The 19,256-nt window shown below is 32.1% G+C and overlaps 1 protein-coding gene across 1 annotated transcript; it reads right to left on the bottom strand.

The window, feature by feature from the left end:
• Window positions 1–11,436: 11,436 nt before the first annotated feature.
• On the bottom strand, window positions 11,437–13,502 carry LOC121254811 (ethylene-responsive transcription factor RAP2-13-like). Its single transcript, XM_041154976.1, has one exon. It carries the CDS (start codon window positions 12,906–12,908, stop codon window positions 11,814–11,816), a length of 1,095 nt encoding a protein of 364 aa, XP_041010910.1. The 5' UTR covers window positions 12,909–13,502; the 3' UTR covers window positions 11,437–11,813.
• Between the last annotated feature and the right edge of the window lie 5,754 nt (window positions 13,503–19,256).

Genomic DNA, 19,256 nt, shown 5'->3' with positions numbered 1-19,256 from the left:
ATAACTGCTAGCTTGTGTGATCTTCGCTATGACTTTCCCCCTCATGAGTAGAGAACAAATCGTGTAGCAATAGCAAAACTCAAAGAGTAAAAATGACCCAAAACAAAAAGGGATCCTAGCTAAAGCCATTGAACAATGGGATTTTACTTGACTGATAGGACATCACAAAGACAGGACAGCATCCCGGAATCAAGTCATTGAAATGATCTTAGTGGAGTTCCTAAACAATTAATATAACCCAAAGTAACAATAATGGTCAAATATACCTCTAGCTCGTATTAATTGGTCTTGAATTTTGGCAAGTCACCTCCCCACGATGAATCTGATCTTTATGATCTTCAGAAGTGTCCGTCACCTCTTCACGTGATCAAGAAAAAGTAGTCCCAAAACTTGAAGGAAACGATGCAGGACGATCGAAAAGAATCAATACCCTTCACTTGTAACTCTCCTTCACTATTAAACGTTCCTTGATTATTTTAATCTCATTGTACGTTCGCAGAACACACACACAACCTTTTGCTTGAATAAATTAGGAATGATGTGATTCAGATGAACCTTAAGTTAATTACCATAATAAACCGTCCTATATGGTTAGGGAATCTGCATAATGATGAATGATCAGCCCATGTATTTGCACCATGATCCATAATCCAAAGCAACCCCACGTACACTGTCCTTTTAATTACGGTGATTCGGTGAATAAAAAGAACATGGAATGAGAGATCTAAGAGTTCATATCTTCTATTTAGACGCAATCATAATAATATTAATTTTATCCCTATTAGAGCATTAGTAGTGACTTAGTTAAAGCTTGGCCAAAATTTAGATAGAAAATTCACTTTTATAAATTTAACTAACCATTTTTCAACAACCCTATGACCCCGTTTAAAAGTTGGACTAAACTGAGTTCAGTTTAGTCCAATTTTAAGCTGAGTCTAACATCCAAACAATCAACTCTCAAATCACTAAACTCATATCAACTCAAAATTTTTTTATACGTGAGATCCATAATCTTTTTCAACTCAACACTTATACGTAGGACCCACAACCTTTTTCAACTTTCCATAAATACATATAAACTCATCTTGACATCTAAACTCATCTTAGGTTGGCCTTACAAAACTCATTCCACTATCTCAACTCACTACTATTCATAAAGAACACAACTCAGCTCAACATCCAAATGAGACCTAAATAAAAAAAAATTTTCAAATCTATCACTATTCTATTAAAATATTAATTTTGAAATTTTTATTTATATTAATTCTAATTGTAAATAGGGCTTCTTCCCATTGTAATTTTCTAGTATTAGAGGTTTACAATGAGACCAGATTATTTTTCGTTAACAAACTCCAAAGAAATGCAACACAATCATTCAACCAACAAAGAGTATAAATTGAATCATCACAACGTGCATGAGTCTCATGATGTCCTTAATTAATTAGGATCGGACTTAGGGAAACTCAAACCCATAACAGTTTCATCCACCAAACTACGTACACTAGGGAGTAAACCTCTTATCACCAATTAATCATTTTATCCTTTTGTATTACATTATAATTATGCTTAGCAAGATGTACTGAACTATGTCTTTTTGTGATGAACATAAAACTCCGTTATCAATCACAGTAATGACAACAAAGATCGGTCTGATTAAGCCCATGATACGGGAGCTTAAAATAATAAATATATGTTAATGCCAAAAAATTGCACAACAATCGAAATGAGAGAAAGAGACATTTCTGACCTACTGAAGACTTGTGGACGGTCCAGAGCAGTGGTACGATGCCCGTACGTAAATTCATAATAATGAATAGAAAATAAATACAAGAAATATAAATAGAGATGAAGATATACAAATTTACGTTGTTCAACATAGGGCCTATGTCCATAAGTAGTTTAGAGGAAAAATCCACTATAAGATGATTATTTTACAGTCTTCCATGATCTCTCATTTTTCTTTGTACAATGGAAGTCGGAAACCTATTTTCTAGATATCTCATCGTGAGGTTGAGGTGACCTCTACGCTCTCATCCCTCCCCCTTTAGCTGTCTGGATGAAAAATTTTTTATTCTGATTCCTATTAGTAGGAGGTGAGGAAGTCAATTTTATCCCACTCCTCCTTGCATGTTTGACTTGCTTCCCCCTTCTCATTTTTCTCTCTTTTCCGTCACTTCCTTCTTTTCTTCTGACACTTTTTCTTGTTCTATTTTTGTCTTTTTCATCTTGCTTCTTGATGGTGGCCCTTTGGGCCAGGGAATTTTATCTCCTAACAGTAGAGCACTCTCATTAGATTATGCAAATGCAAATCTAATGGAGGATTTGGCTAATAGAATCTCAAAATGTGTTGCATTGGATTATGCAAATAGAAAAATAAATGACTTTTAGTTACTGTAAATTAATTCTTTGAGTCATATTTGATAGTCATTGTAATATGATCAAAGGGAATAAAAAATATTTTCTTCCTTGCAAGCTCTCTCTCTTCCTTTGGTTTTGGCTTCTACTGAATTCTCTCTTTGTTTCTTTTTTTTTTTTTTTCATTTCTTCCCACGTGTCTCTCCAGCAGCACTTTTGTTTCTTGTCCTTTTTTTTTTTTCCTTGCATTAATAGCAGTAATTGTTAAACTCAATTTTTTCCCTGTAGCATTAAGAGCATTAATTGTTACATTAATTTTCTAATTAATGTTTGTATCATGAATGGTTGTATACTCCAAGTGATCTCATATTATATAACATTAATATTTCTATCTAGCTCTTAATTTAAAAAAAAATGAAAAAAATATTATTAAATTTATAATATTTTATTATTATTTTTACTAATAAATAGATAATTCAATGTGAAAATAGTCAAATAAATTATATCATATTATATAAATTTTACATGCTTTGCATTTACATAATCCAATACTAATGCTCAGTATATACAGATATTTTTAGCGTGCTAGATAGCTAGCTTATCATTCTTCACAAATTAAGTTTCTGACAATCCTCAGTCCAGGAAAAAAACAAAGGCCAATGTGGTCGCACGGTTAAGAACAGAAGAAGAAAGTGTTGAGATTGAAATTACTATATATATATGGGGAGCTGATTATCATCATCATGTCTCAACACATCCATATATATGCAGTTCAAAATGTGTACATAATTAACTTCATCGTCCAATTAATTAATTTACAATATATTTTGATCTGTAACGAGATGCATGCAAACCTCGTATAATATGGAAGAAAATTAATTACCTTTTTTTCCAAAAAAAAAAAAAAAAGGAATTTATGGGTAACACTGTCTAGCTTATAATTGGTAACTACTGGGTACGTACGTACGACTTAGTTATATATAACTAGTTGAGGTGATCAGTACTACCTTATGAATTCGGGCCGATCCATGAGTCTTCAGTTTCCCCTCTGCCTCTGCCCCTCCTCCTTTAATTTGTAGACAAATCATTATAATACAAGACGAATTAATTAAGACCTTTGATCAGAAACCATTAATAAATCCTAAACTAGCATTCTTATTCAGCCCACTAATTAATGCATTCAATTTTTAGTACATACAAATAAATCTTTAATTATTAATAATACAGAAAACTCACTTCCATAAATCTCTATATCTCACTCCAAAAAAATGTGAAAATAATTAAACAAAATAACACTTTCTTAATTAGTTTATTAAATGGATTATAAATTTATTCCTTACAAACATTAATATACTGTACATAACTTTAATTAATTACTAGATAATAATTACATTAATTAATGAATTCCGAGCCTTTAACTAATTAATTAAAGGCACCAATATTCATAACAGGGTAAAAAAAGATTTGTAAATGGTTAAGGTATCGTTTGGATTTGAAGATGAGTTGAAATGGGTTGTGAATAGTAGCGAGATTGATTGTGAATAGTAGTGATATTTATGAGTTAAAGTTGATGAATAATAATGAATAGTAGTGAGATGAGATGAGTTGAAATGAGTTGAGATAGATTACAAATACAAACCTCTCCTAAACCCCATATATTTGGATTCTAAACCCATCTCAATTTATCTTATCTAATCATTACAACTTTTCTAAATTTTAACACAAAAAATATAATAAACAATTTAACTTTTTCAAATCTTAAAATAATAATATTAATATTAAAAAATAATATTTTATTTAATTTTTAACTTTCATCTCAACTCAATTCAATTCAACCCATCATAAAAACACAATTACTTTGCAAGTCCAGGACTCACACGATCGAAGAACTTCACCATGAAATGAGGCTGCTGGAGTGCAAAAGCACAATATCGTCAAGAGAGAGGCACAATGATCTTGATCTGTATGATGTTCGTTTTCCTGTCCTCACATCGTACGCCACAATCACTGGCACGACCTGATCGGAAGATGGAGACCCTCGGATATACTCCTCGAAAAGCAACATCCGCTCATTCTCCAACCAACCAATAGGTCTCGAGAAAAGAATCCCTACATTTTTCAGCTCAAAGTTCACGTCTAATTTATAAATTATAGCCCACTCCTTCTGCTTCAAATCCTTCATTATCCATACATTTTCAGGTCTCAAGATTGATGGACGTGTCATCTCAATCATACACAAACGATTCCCCATTACAAGAAGCCGAGAACCCTGAGACTTCAATGTCATTGGAAGATAGAAGTAATGAATGATTTCATCACAGAGATCAACGGCAACTATTTTATCCCCGAATTTCCAATAAACAACCCCACCAACACAAGTTGGCATTCCGTCACCCACAAACCCTCGAACAGTTATGCCTTCAGGATTAATGGTGCTGACGACTTTCCTCCAGGACATCTTTCTTCCCACCGTCAGTATGTACCAACGATACTGCTCTCCCATGTCTTTCACGCGGGTTACCACCTTAATTTTCCCACTACCTGGAAGATATGAAATGCAACTCCAACAGAAATGAAATCTGAGCCGTTTAAAATCCGGTCGAGGAAGTTCCACTACTTGTTTTGTAACTGGATTTACGACGTACAGAGATTCTGCAATTTTTTCTATCCTGTAGTATAATGCAACACCGTACGAAGTAGCCAAGATTCGAGCAGGAAATTGATGTCTGAAATCTGTCAACTTGATATTCCCCTCGGAAATCTCGAGGAACCGGGAAATTTTAGTACGTGCGTTCTTAACGAATAATAAACCGACGGTATGGTCAGTGGTATGAACATGGCGGAGTAAATGGTCTCTGGTGAATCTAGGGTTTCGTATCAGATTATACCATGTTTTGCAAACAAACCGCGCACTATCGTACAAGAAGTCTGGAGGACATCGAAGGAGAATATCAAAGATTATATCTTCGGGGATATATGGTATTTCTTCGTCGTCATCTTCTACATCAAGCTGCTTCCTTCGTTGAGAACAAGGAGGGTTGGACCAGGTAGACTCTATGGGTCTCTCTCTTTTCTCCATAACCCTTCAATGGGAGAAAACAACCAAGGAAAGACCAAAGAAGGAAGGAAATCAAATTCGTCTGTTTCAGGATATCTAGCTGACCCTTTTATAGAGTGATGGCTCTTGAATTGTGGGCGAAGATCGTGACGATGTGGGACTCAAATTCTTCTCTCGTTTCTGTCATCTGTTGTTTCGTAGGTGTCGGGGCGTTTCCAATCTCTTGGGCCGATTTATGATAGAAATAATTCTTTTTACTATGGGCTTTGGCCCACGGTTTGTTCAACTCACATCATTGTTCTCGTTTTCATTTTTAGGCCACCCAATGACACCATTCCCAATCTCTTAGAATAAACATTCAAAATTTATACTATCTTGTAAATGCATTCTCAATGGATTATATATAATATAAAAAATATAAATTATTTAAAAAATAAAATGAGCTCCATTCGATTATATAAAAGAACATTTAAAATATAAATTATTATTGTAACCCGCTATATGTACCGAGCACTATTTATCATTCAAACAAGTTTTTTATTATTTATACTTCATTTACTTTTATTTTTACATTTCAATATTAAGTCTTTTTATTGTTCATCATTTAAAACACCTCTATTTTATTTTTTTTCTAAAAAAATATCTTAATATTATTTATTCAATTTTTTCATATTTTGATTTTATTTTTAATTTATATTTGACTTATATATTTTTATTTTGTGTGTAGAGGACTGAATTATAGTACATTGTATATAATAATATATTGAAAATATAAAAAATATATATATGGATATTACAAATTTATTGGTAGAAAGGAAATGTTTAAAAAGAATAAAAAAATATTATTTTAATGATATGAAAAATAAATAAATAACCTGATGAGAAATTTTATTTGCAATCCTGAGTGGGGACCCATTGACGAATGAGGATAAAAGGAAAAATAACATCATTTTATAAATAATATTATTATATTTTTAAATTTTTTTTTAAACATAACTGTATGAACTTGTATTAGTAATTTCTATTTAGAGATTATATATAGATTAATTCTAAGTTGATATATGATATATTGTAAAAATTAATATGTAAAATAGAAAAAGTAAAGTTTGGTATAACTTGTTGAATATGTTATCTGGTATTAACTTGGATAGATTGCTTGCTTTGACTGGATATGTTGTTTACTTGCTAGTTTGCTTCTTTGTTGTAACCATGGATATGGTTCCGAGATTTCTTGTTCATTCAAAAGCCGTCGGGGTTTCTTCAACGTTGCCGTTTAGAATTTAAAACTCGAAAAACATTGTCCTTTATCACGCATTTTATCTTCTTCAATCCTATCAATTGATGTGTGACATTTTAAATAATTTTTTATTTATTTATAAATATAAAAAAAGTCGCCGAAACTTTTCCAAGATACGAATCTCTTGGGTCTGTTTGTTTCTGATGAATGTGGTGGCCGTGTGAACATATTGTCTTTTGCATTATGGGAATGAAGAATAGGAATAAAGTTACAGAGATCAAAGTAATTAGGATTCTATGGGACTTGTTTGACGAAATGACCTTTATTTTAATTTTCCTCTTTTTTATTCCACTGATCCGAATCCAATGCCTTAACAAAATCGTCTAAGATTTCTTTTCACTTTTCACCTTTTTGTACATTAATTTTTGCTTTTTTATCTTTCCACCGCGCGTACTCGATTATATCTATGAAATATTATTTATATAAATTTTAAATAGATATATTTCGTATATTTTTTAAAAAAAAAAATACATTATTTTAAAAAATTATACTGAAAAAATTTATTTTTATTAGTGGAACACATTTTTTTTATAAAAAGTTTGTACTAAAACGTATTTATTTAAGACTTGTACCTAATATTAATAGAATCCACTTCTTTTTTTTATTATTAAAAGACTATATTTTACACGTGTTTTTTATTTTTTATTTTTTATCTTGACCTCATCCCCGTCTTTGTTACTCCAAAGGAATGATAATTTCAATTGAACTAGAAACCAATAAGTTTTTTACATGAATAATTATAATCTCAATCATGCTTTATCTTGAAAATTTAAGATTGTTTCAAACCATTTATCGATATGAATTATTGACACTACCATTTAAACTATATTTATTGTTTTTTTTTAATTTACTTAATTTTTAAACTTACCTAGTAATTATACTTTCTTTAAGATCATATAAAATCACAATGAAAATAAACGAGTTTTTAGATATAAAACTGCGTGCATACGTTAAAATATGGATTTAGATTGTTTTCTACGTAACATAGAAAATACGAAAAATTGTTAAATATCACGCTACATCATAACATATCATGTTATTAAAATTATTTATATAATTATTGATTTTACGCTATTTTTTTTTTTTAGAAATACATCTTTCATTAAGCACGAAATCAACATTACAAAAGTTTTTCAGGCCAAATGATCTGTGAAATACAATCTAGATAAGAGTTCCACCAAACCAAAAGGTCTTCAACATGCCAAGTTTGTCTAGCTGGCTGATGGGCAGCTTAATTGCCCAGTCTTCCAACATGCTGCACATCGCAGCTGTGGAATTTCTTCATCAATTCTTTGATCTCTACTATTATATTGCCCAAAAAAGTAAAAGACACTTGTTCCTGTTTCAGTTCAGTAACCATGAGTAGAGAATCACTCTCAATAACCATCTCCTGCAATCCCAGAGGCACACATAACTGTAAACCTCTCAAAATTGCCAAAAGTTCAATCTCAGTTGGATCCTTCACTTCAAATTCCTTTTTACTAGCAGCCATTAGGACCTTACCTTGTGAATCTCTAAGAATGATTCCCACACGTCTTCTGCTGATCCATAAACACTGTCCCATCTACATTCAATCTCACACTGCCTGCAGCTAGGGGAGACCACCTGCACTGTTTCTCAATCTGCTTCACTGGTTTCCCTCAAGCCTCATTGTACCCTTTGTGCAGAGATAAAGCATGTTCCACTACTTGCTCAGGAGATAATACTTTCTCTTCATAAACTCTCTGATTTCTTCTATACCGTAGTCCCCGTGCAATTAGAAAGAATTTTTCCAAGTCTTCTTTACTTCCATTTCTCATAACTTTCCTGACTACCTCACACGAAATTTGCTCTACATACCTCTACCCTTATTGAAGAGTAGTAGTAAAGGGCATGGTCCACATCTTCTACATCCTCACCACAAAACTTGCATTCAGTCTCCAAAATTATCTTTTTCTTACTCAAATTTTTTAAAGTTGGCAGTTCATCCTTGCAAGCTCTTTAAGCAAAAACCTTCACCCTATTTGGTAGTTCAAGGTGCCAAAGTTTCTTCCAAAAAGATCTTTTGTCTGTAACATTTGAGCTCTCACCTTCATGTGGGGACTTACCAAGTAAATGGAACAATTGATAACCACTCTTCACACTATATTGACCATTTATCTCATGATCCCATACCAGTCTATCTTTTCTAACTCCTGTACCAGCACAATTTTCAATACTGCAACTGCTGCTCTTGGGGGTAACATGCTACCAACTTTCTCCACATCCCATCCTTGGGTAGTTTGATCAATCAGGCTTGCTACTTTCACCACTATAAGTTGATCTCTTTGCTGGAAACTATAATCTGGTATCCACTTGTCTATCAATACATTAATAGATCTACCATTGCCAACTCTCCACCGACAACCTTGCAATAATAACTTATTTGCCTCCCATATTTCATGCCAAGTATAAGATGGGTTGAGCATTCCTGAAATTTGTAGTGGGAAAATATTTAACTTTAAAAACCTAATACAGCAAACTAGACTCATCATTCATAACTCTACCCCTGCTTAGCTAGCATAGTCATATTGAAAGTTCTTAAATCTTTGAATCTCATACCTCCTGCTCCTTTTGGTTCACACATCTTACTTCAACTAACCCAACGAACTTTATTCTCATTTTTTCTTTGACCCCACCAAAACTTAACCATCATATTTTCCAAATCTGAGCAAAAATATACGGGTAACTTAAAACAACTTGTAGTATAAGTAGGAATAGACATAGCCACTACTTTGACAAGAACTTCTATTCCCCTTGGGATAGTAACTTTTCCTTCCAACTTTACACTTTCCTCCAAACTTTATGCTTCAGATCAGAAAAAATTACATTTTTGGCCTTGCTAACCACTAGAGGCAATCCCAAGTATTTGTCATATTGTTGAAGAGTTTGCACACCCCAAAACCTCATTAATTCCTCTTGCCGCCTTATATCAACATTTCTACTGAACACCATTGCAATTTTCTCCCTATTTACCTTTTGACCAAATACTTTTTATCAAGTATCCAGCAGTTGTTGAATCCTCTGATTCCTCCTTACTTGCCTTGTAAGACAAAACATTGTAATTAGCAAATAAAAGATGATTTATTTTTGGATCCCCTTTACAGATTCTTATCCCTTCCACTGAATTATTAGTAGCAGGCCTTTGTAAAAGAGACATCACACTCTCAGTACATAGTAAAAAAACATAAGGGGGTAGGGGATCTCTTTGTCTTAAGCCTTTAGACCGAAAGATTGAGACTTTTGGTTCACCATTAACAAGGATAGAGAAAGAGACAGATCTCATACACCACATACAATCAATTGCACTCACCTTTCATCAAAATCCAGCTTTGTTATTACCTTTTCCAAAAAACTCCACTCCACTCTATTGTATATCCTGCTCATGTCAAACTTAAGAGACATGCAACCAGTTTTTCCATATCTCTTGTCTAAGAAAATGTATCAACTCATATGCAATAGGAATATTATCACTTATAATTATTCTCGGGACAAAAGCACTTTGTGAAGAAGAAATAACATTGGGTAGAATCATTTGAGTCTGTTTGCAAGAACCTTAGACAGCAGCTTATAAAACACATTACATAAGTTAATAGGTTTGTAGTCAGCCACCACCTTAGTGTTTTTTCTTCTTAGGAATCAAAGTAATGAAGATATGATTGAGATCTTTAGATAACTTACCACTGTTTAGAGCTTCCAACAGAGCAACGGTGACATCCTTACCAACAATATCCCAGTATTTTTTATCAAGAAAAAAAAATAATAATATCCCGCTATTTTACGTTATTTCTTAGTGTACAGTCTTTGTTGCAGAATATGAATATTACATCTGCAGACTATGAAACTATCTAGAAAAATGATACGATGAAACATATTAAGCATATAAATAAGATGGATGAAGGTAAATATTATGAGTTTGTCTTTTCATTTAAAGTTAAAATTCAAAAACCAAAAAAACAAAAAGGAAAATCTCATCCGCTATGGTTGGTTTTGTATATTAGAATTTAGGATGCCAACTATGGAAAGATATTTCTCGTGAATATTATTTTTTTTGCATTCATTGAATCGATCTATAATTTAACTTTTTGAGGAAAAAGCCATGATTCCCAATCACACCATATGCATCTTTCAATTTTCTTGATGTGATATTCGCCTCTGACAAGTTACCAAAAACAACAAGAGTGAATCACGTTTGCCTTGTGAAGTAATCGAATACTTCTTAAAAACGAAAAAACAAAATTTTTAAAAAATCCTAAATATATTTTTAAAAGCCAAGAAAAATAATCTAATTCGACCTTCAACAAATTCCGGTGACTTCGAAAAAGGAGAATCGAGAAACAGTTGTTAATGGAGATAATAGGTTAATGATGAGTTATGATTAAAGTGATAGGAGTTCATGAATCATGACTTTTGGATTCATGAAAAACAGGAAAAAGCAGAGCTGCCTCTCCCATTTTTCTCCCTACTCATCAAGAAACTAGGCTGCAGCTTTGATCCACCACATAAACAGATCCGATTATATTACGTAACTCGGGATTCATCATCGACTCCTCCACAAATAACAAAACCCTCAACTTTTCTGCCATGTCCAAAGCTTCAATGATCAGAATTCATAACCACAGACATATCATTCAACTTTTTTGCTTTATATCATTCAAGATTCGTTTCAGTGATAATAAAGGTTTATCCTTGGAACAAAAAGAAGATATAAAGCAAGATCTAATATGTTTCTTAATTCTTCATATATAATGATGAAATATAATTCAATTACAGGACTAGATTTAGTGACAGTACCAACGGGAAAGACTCATAATCAACAGACTAGCATTCCCCCCCTGATCTTTTAGCAAGAAAAAAAACCAGCCGACCATGGTGGAGAGACTTACAAATTGAATTATTCAGAAGACCTAACATTACAAGTCCTAAAGAGTAGCCCTGCAACTGCCAAAAACTCCATTGCAGCAGCCACCTGAGAAAACCACTATCTAATCCACACTACCATGGACAAAAAGGACTAACCCAGACAAAAACAAAAAATACAAAAGCTTACAATTGGAAGCAGGAATATCAACATGGAAATGGAAATTAAGCTAAAATAGATGCCCAATCAATCTCGTACGAAGGGTACTTTTGCAATAAGAAATTCTCCGAAGCTACATCCCACTGCGGCTCATCGGAGTCCGGGAACGTAAGATCTGACAAAGGTGAAGACCCTGCGGACCCGTCGCTCTCGGTCATTACCGGCGACGAGGATGTCTCCACCTTACGACAGTTCTCCGAACTCTTGGACTCCGCCTCGCCAACAGACTCGGCTTCGGCTTGCCTCGATTTCCTGCTCGAACGGACTCGCTTCTCTCCCTTGCCCTGTTTCTGCGAGCTGGCCAAGCTTTCACAAATGGCTTCGAGCTTCGCGTCCACCGAGGAATGAAGAGGCTGGTAGTCAACTTGGTGCCGGAGATTGGGGAAATTGAGCCTGGCGAAGTCTCCGCGGAGCTTATAAGCAGCTCGGTCGTAGGCCAAGGCGGCTTCTTCGGCGGTGTCGAAGGTGCCGAGCCAAAGCCGGGTACGGTTCTTCGGGAGACGAATCTCGGCGACCCACTTTCCCCAATGTCGCTGCCTGACCCCTCTGTAGAGCTTGGTGGGTTTTGGAGGAGAACCCACATGCTTCATTGCAATCGGTTTAAGACCCAGAAGGCCAAGGGTACCTCTACCATCTTGCTGAGGCAACGAATGGTGTTGAGGGTAAGAGTTCTGATTTTGGAGATGGATCTGAGCTTGGATCTGGAGGATCTGAGTTGGTGTTAGCTGGTTCAGCCCAAGTGGTGCCGGTTGCTCAAAACCTACAAGGTTTTGGGTCGAGATCCCGTCGGAAAACATAGGGGTCGTCGAGGTGGAGCAACCATCGGGGTAGAAACCGGGCTGGGTTGTGACGGAGTGAGAGAATAAGAACTTGAAGTCGTAATCAGAAGGGGAAGAGGTCGGAGTAGAAGGAACATAAGGTGATGAAGAAGGAGAGGAAGGATACTGGGTTGCAGAGGAAGAGCTGGGGATTGTTGATGAGGAAGCACTTTTCATAAATGGTTCCAGTGCTTCCATTAGCTCTCCTCCATACGAGGCTGACTGAAGATATCCGCTACTGTAGAGATCTGCGGTAGCTGCCATGCCTTCAACACTGAACATAAATTCAAGCCTCGAGTAATAGTTATCAAATCTTAAATTAATACGAAGAAGATCTAAGAAAAATACCTGTTTCTTACCAAAACTAAAGAACAGATTTTGACTCCAAAGAAGAACAGAAAAATTAAATGAGAAATTTTTCTACAGAGAAAGATCGAAGAGGTTTAAAATAGACAACCTCTTCCACTCCCAGAGCCTAAAAAAACCAACTTTCGAGGGATAAAAAACAACCCTTAAAGCCGATATGAAAATCAGACAAAAGTTCAAAAAAAAAAAAACCAACGAAATTTACCAGAAAATTTAAAAGAAAAACCTGGATCTCGATTCTGAAAACACCTGGCTTTCGAAAAATCCTTCTAAGTTTGCTTCTTTTGACACAATTTAAAACAAACCCAAAAATCAGAACTTGAAAGACAGATGATTAACAGAAAGGGATTCAGAGAAGCGGGGCGTTACAGAGGGGGGGAAAGGGATCAAGAAGATGATGAACAATCACAGTAACAAATGCTCACAAACTTTTCCTTTATGGATTTTCTCTCTCTTTTTGCAGGGAATATCTCACCTAGAACCTCACTCTGTTTTACCCCCCGGAGCTGGCTTCCCATTATATAAGAGCTCCGGGCCTTGATTATGTCGCTTAACCACGAATATTACCTTAATTATCTCAGTCTAACAACACTTACATTTTTAAATTGTAACGTCAGTCCTATCGTGCATCCAGGTTGTAATTATGACGTTAGCATCTTTCAATCAACATCTCACAACCAATAAATGTCTTACACGTACAGCTACACTTTTCCAAAATATTGAACTTTCATGGTTTCAAATTTGTCCAGAGCTTTTTGACTATATTTACGAGTGTTCACACCCATCTGCCGCCACCGATCCGGTTGTTTCTACTTTGGATTTTAATGCACTGTTTATATTTGTATAGGATTTTTTTACCAATTTTTTTATCTAAAGATTTTTATAACTTCAGGGATATATTCAGCTGGTATTAAATATTAACTATTTGCATTTTAAATTCTAATATTTAATATAATAGGATCTGCATGTTGTGTTATTTTTTAAAAAATTAAAAAATATATATATGCAAAAAAATCTCAATTTTAAGACTAGTTTAGATAGTGAAATGAAATAAAATGAGATAAAATAATTTTAGATGAGTTTAATAAAATATTAATAGAAAATTATTTTATAATATTATTATTGTTTTGATATTTGAAAAAATTAAATTATTTATTATATTTTATATAAAAAAATTTAATAAAATTATAATGATAAAATAAAATAATATAAAATGAAACTATTTCTAAATCTAAACAGACTGTATGGAAAGAGGTTGAGATTTAGAAATAAGAGTTTTGAAGGGTATGAACAAGTTGGGATGACGAAAGACAGCCCCACAACTAGAAGCCTCTCCTCCATTGGGGAAGAAGTTAATATACATGCCATCTAATGCAAATTTTTCAACATTTTTATTGCATAATAATTTGTTTTAGATTGATTGTTTTTAGCATTAGTGTGACATATAATAGATCATATGAGACAAACTTATAGGAAAGGAAGATTTTTAAAATAAAGTACATAGTAATTTATGTAAATTATTTTAATTAAAAAAACCCATTTAAAATTACTAAATCAACCTTTTATGAGTTAAGATTATAAAATATAGATAGAGTAGAATAGTATTTGTCATCTAAATATTTAAATCATATCATATCCCTCCACGATCTAAAGACTAAACTCAATCAACGCCACAATTTATTGATTAATAATTGATTTTTGTCGTATTTGTTGTTTAAGCAAATCGTATACTTTAAACTTATTGGCTAATACTCTATTACCATCTTAATCAGGCAGCCAAAAAAGGGTTATTAGTAGATAGGATCATAGTGGCATGAGCCATGGACCAAACAAGACAAAAAAAATAAAATAAAATGATTATAATTCTTTAAATATATGATCATTTTTATAAAATAATTTTAAAAAATATTATTCTTTTATGAAAATATATTAATTTTAAAATATAATTGTACAAAGTGTCGTGAAATAATATAATATGATAGATATTGTTAAGGTGCACCCTAAATATGTACATGGGTATAAATGAGTTTTTTTTTTTTTTTTTTGGTCTTTTAAAGTATTTTATATACATTTTTAACCATTAAAAAATATAAATATAAAATAAATCTACTAATAATCACATTTTTTTAACTATTAAAAATATACAAAAATATAAAAATTAAATATATTTAAAAATCATACTATTATAATTTAGCGTATTACTTTTTGAGTAGGCAAAGGCAGTCATCCGTAAGTCTGAAATAGGTTTAACCATGGTTGAAATCAGTTGACTCTAGTCAGGTTAAGGTGGGGTTTACGGAGTGGAGTGGAGTGCAGTGGACACGTGATTATCACGTGCAAGGAGGACTGAGTAGCTCTACGATTGCGGCGCCTGATGCTCCAGATCTCTCACCTTAGATTCTACGGCAAGCACTGTCTCCATTAATTGACCCACGCGCATAGTTGTGTTTATCGTCATGCAGTATTTGTATTTGGCACGTGTCCTTCATGATACAGGCGGTAATATCCACGCTCTCCAGTGTAGAGTAAAATAGCGGGATTTCCCGAAGGTGCACGTATTATGTATGATGATGGGCATACCTTGGAAAATCAGGAGTGAGCAAATAACTGGAGGTGGTGGTTAAGTTAGTTGACCAAAAGGGTATAGAGAGCGTGGAAGGAAACTAGGAGCTTGTCGGGCGGATCTTATAGAATCATAGATTACAGACGCCTCATAATTTCTTCATGATTTAATCATAAAATATTCGACGACTTGTCAGTAATTTCAGCAAATAAATAGTTCGGTGGGAATATTATTTCATGTATAAGCTATTGAATAATGAGAAATTATTATTTCAATTATTTATACCTATTTGAGTTTTTCGAAAAATTCATTTTTCCATGGACTATAGTGTTGTTGTTTTAAAATCTATTCTGAATTATGTGAAATCCACATATGTCCCGATTTAATGTTATTGTAATATTTATCTCTATATACCAAATCATTTCATTTGATGAAACAATCGAAAAACATATTAATCGATGGGATTAATATTTCATAATTTTTCTTATCGAAACATTTTTATAATTTGGAAATATATAAAACAATCTTAACTCTATAAAATCCCATATGAACATTAATGTTGCATTAGCACTTACTAAATCCATATATTATTTAGAATTTAAAATGGTTAATGATATTTATAATACTATTTATTTCAAATTTTTATAATTAGCATTTCACATATTTAATATTAATATTCTTTTTTTTAAAAAAATTATTTATTTATACAACTTTTGAAGTAAAGAAGAGTAAAGAAGACGCGTGAAGAAGAAGCAAAGTGTGTTGGGAAAGGTTTTATGGGACCCAACATTTATTTTGTGGGCTTTCTTTCTTTCACGCGGTTTCAGTCACTGTCTCGGTATCTCTTATTTCACGCGGCCGTTTTCTTTCCAACCGGCAAACGCTAGTATGTTGCCACATGTCTATAGTGACGCATACGATACGGGGGCAAATGCTCATCGTCCTCTGCCGTTGTGGACTCGCTACGGTGCAACTTTAATAGCATTAGCATTAACTTCGTTAGAAGATTAGTCAAATATAAAATATGATAAATTTTATTAAAAGAGAACTACTATAGATATAAAAAAATTATATAAAATAAAATCATAAATTAATATAATTTTATAGAATCTGTTAAATTTATTTTATAATAAATATAACTTTACAATCTGACGTACAACATCAAGTTATATCAATTTGTGAATTTATTTTTGTGTAATCACTTTGTGACTAAAGTATTTTCCTTATTAAAATAGAGTTGTATTGGATTAGCCAAAGAGATAAGTAGGAAGCTTTGAACTACAGTAAATGAATGTGTTTCTTTAAATTTGAAGGGCTACTGTCCACCCATTAAATTTATTTTTTATTCACTTTTAATCTCTAACAGTTTTTTTTATTCACGTTTAATTTTCAACCGTCTTGTAATAGTAATTTAAGAATCAAATTAAATTATTAATTAACACATTATTAGTGTAATTGTAAAATATAAAAAAAAATTATTTTTAAAAAAATAATATTATATTATTATTTTGATGAATTCAATGACTAATTCAATGTGGGATCATAGCTTGAAAGGTTTTGAATTTATAGAAAACATGTACTTTTCATCAAATTTTAAAAATAATTTTGATGAAACTAATACCAATGCTCTAAGAAGCCTCTGGATCTATTGACCTATTCTTAATATCTCTATTTTTTTTCTATTTTCTAAGATATTTTTAAAAAATTCAGATAATATAGTTTTGAATAGAAACATATACATAATATCAATTTTCAAGTTTTGAAAATTAAGACCGCCTAAAAAGATCTACAAAAAACAATGATGACTATTTGTGAATGATAGTAAAATAATTTGATTTAAGATATTTTATTGAGTATTAAAAAAGAATAAAGAAAAAGTTGAATAAAAATATTATAAAGTTAAAAAATTGTTTAAATATTAATTTTTTTAAAAAAGTTGAAAAAATAGTACTATTTTTTGGATATTTTTTTAGAGTTTGTGAAAGTTGTAATAATTAGATAATAATTATATGAAAAAAGTTAAAAATTTGAAATTGAAAGTATTTTGTGTTTGAGTGATAATATGCAAAGCTAACGCATGTTTTCTGTCATTTTATGGACACAAAAATTAGCATAAGGTTTTTTTTTTTTTTTTTTTTTTTTTTTTCTAAGTAGCACATCTTTTCTTTTATGGACACTAATTAGCATAAGTATATTGGAAAAATCATCCTCTGAATAAAAAGCTAAATGCCCAATTTTGAGGAAAACGACATGAATAATATATATAGCCTCATAATTTATTTCTAAATAAAAACAAAAACAAGTATTTTCTACAAAAATATAAAGATTTTTTAAAAAATAAAAATAAAAAACACATAAAAGTATCGTGTGAAGTAAGAAAAATGACAATAGAACTTTAGAGACAATCACATTAAAAATAAATAAATAAAAAATACTATTTCGGATCAAAGGGAGAAATAATTTTCAAGAAAAGCAACATTAACTTAAGAAGGAAGGCAATTGTGAAAATCAACTTTATAGTAATTATCCACATTTTGAGCATTGCATTAATTAAAAGACAAATAGGTTGATGAAACTCCACCCTATCCATCCTTATTAACAATACTTGCTAGCTAATTAATCAATAAGAGAACATGATATAATTAGGTAAAATGGCCTTTTTTTATAGGTATGTTTTTAATATAGATTGAGACGACCATCAAGAAAAACTTGACAATGGAATCTTGTGCAATTTGTCTTGCTGATTCATGTGAATAACATGCATACTTTAGTGGTGATCAAAATCAACATAGAATTAAAGAAAATGAGAGGCTCATAATATCTACTAACATCCATATATATATATATTATATTGAAAAGTGGTATATATACTTTCACCATTGAGTGAAAAACAAGGATAGGGAAATGGTTCACTTTTAGAAAAAAAAAGGGCAAAAGGTGTTTGGAAAAGTAATTAAGGTACTGGTCAAGCTCATTAGGTCCACTGATAAGAAAAAATTATAAGTAAATAAAAAGCATCATATAAAGTAAGATAAAAAAAAAAAAAAAAAAAGTTGAAGACCCCATCATCCAATTAGTTTCTTTGATCACTGTGGTTTAACAAGATTAGGATCATCTGTTTCTGATAAATGCATATATATATATATATATATATATATATATACTTGCACCTTTTTAATCACAGCTTTGTGGTAGTTTATAAACATGAATATATTGATCATTAATTAAATTCAAATATTTTGGTTGAAACAAAAGAAAACTGAAAATTTGAATTATAAAAAATAATAGATTAATTTAAACAATAAAATGAAATACGAGAAATAGTAACCCTCCAAATACGTAGATAATATAAATAATTTAGTAGGATTATTAGTTAAATCTTGGTTTGTATTTAACATTTGGCTATGCCGATGCTCCCTACCTAACATTTTTGATGGATTGTTTTGATGCTTGGTAACAAAAGCTTGTATCTGGCATGACTCTCATGACCAAGGATAAAAGAAAATAAAAAAAAAAACATGCTGATAGAATTGAGGTTGCAAATTGGCCACCTGATCAGCCACAAGCAGACCAAAAAAAAAAAACGTACGAGACAACAACATGACTAATTGTCAGCAACCAAGACTTTTTTTTATCAAGATTTGGTCGAAGTGATCATCAAAATATTTTTATCAAGACTTTCATGCTCAAATCTGGCGTTA

Source organism: Juglans microcarpa x Juglans regia, chromosome 3D (assembly GCF_004785595.1).
Source record: "Juglans microcarpa x Juglans regia isolate MS1-56 chromosome 3D, Jm3101_v1.0, whole genome shotgun sequence".
NCBI classification, from domain to species: domain Eukaryota; kingdom Viridiplantae; phylum Streptophyta; class Magnoliopsida; order Fagales; family Juglandaceae; genus Juglans; species Juglans microcarpa x Juglans regia.
This window is presented reverse-complemented; position numbering and strand designations above follow the sequence as displayed.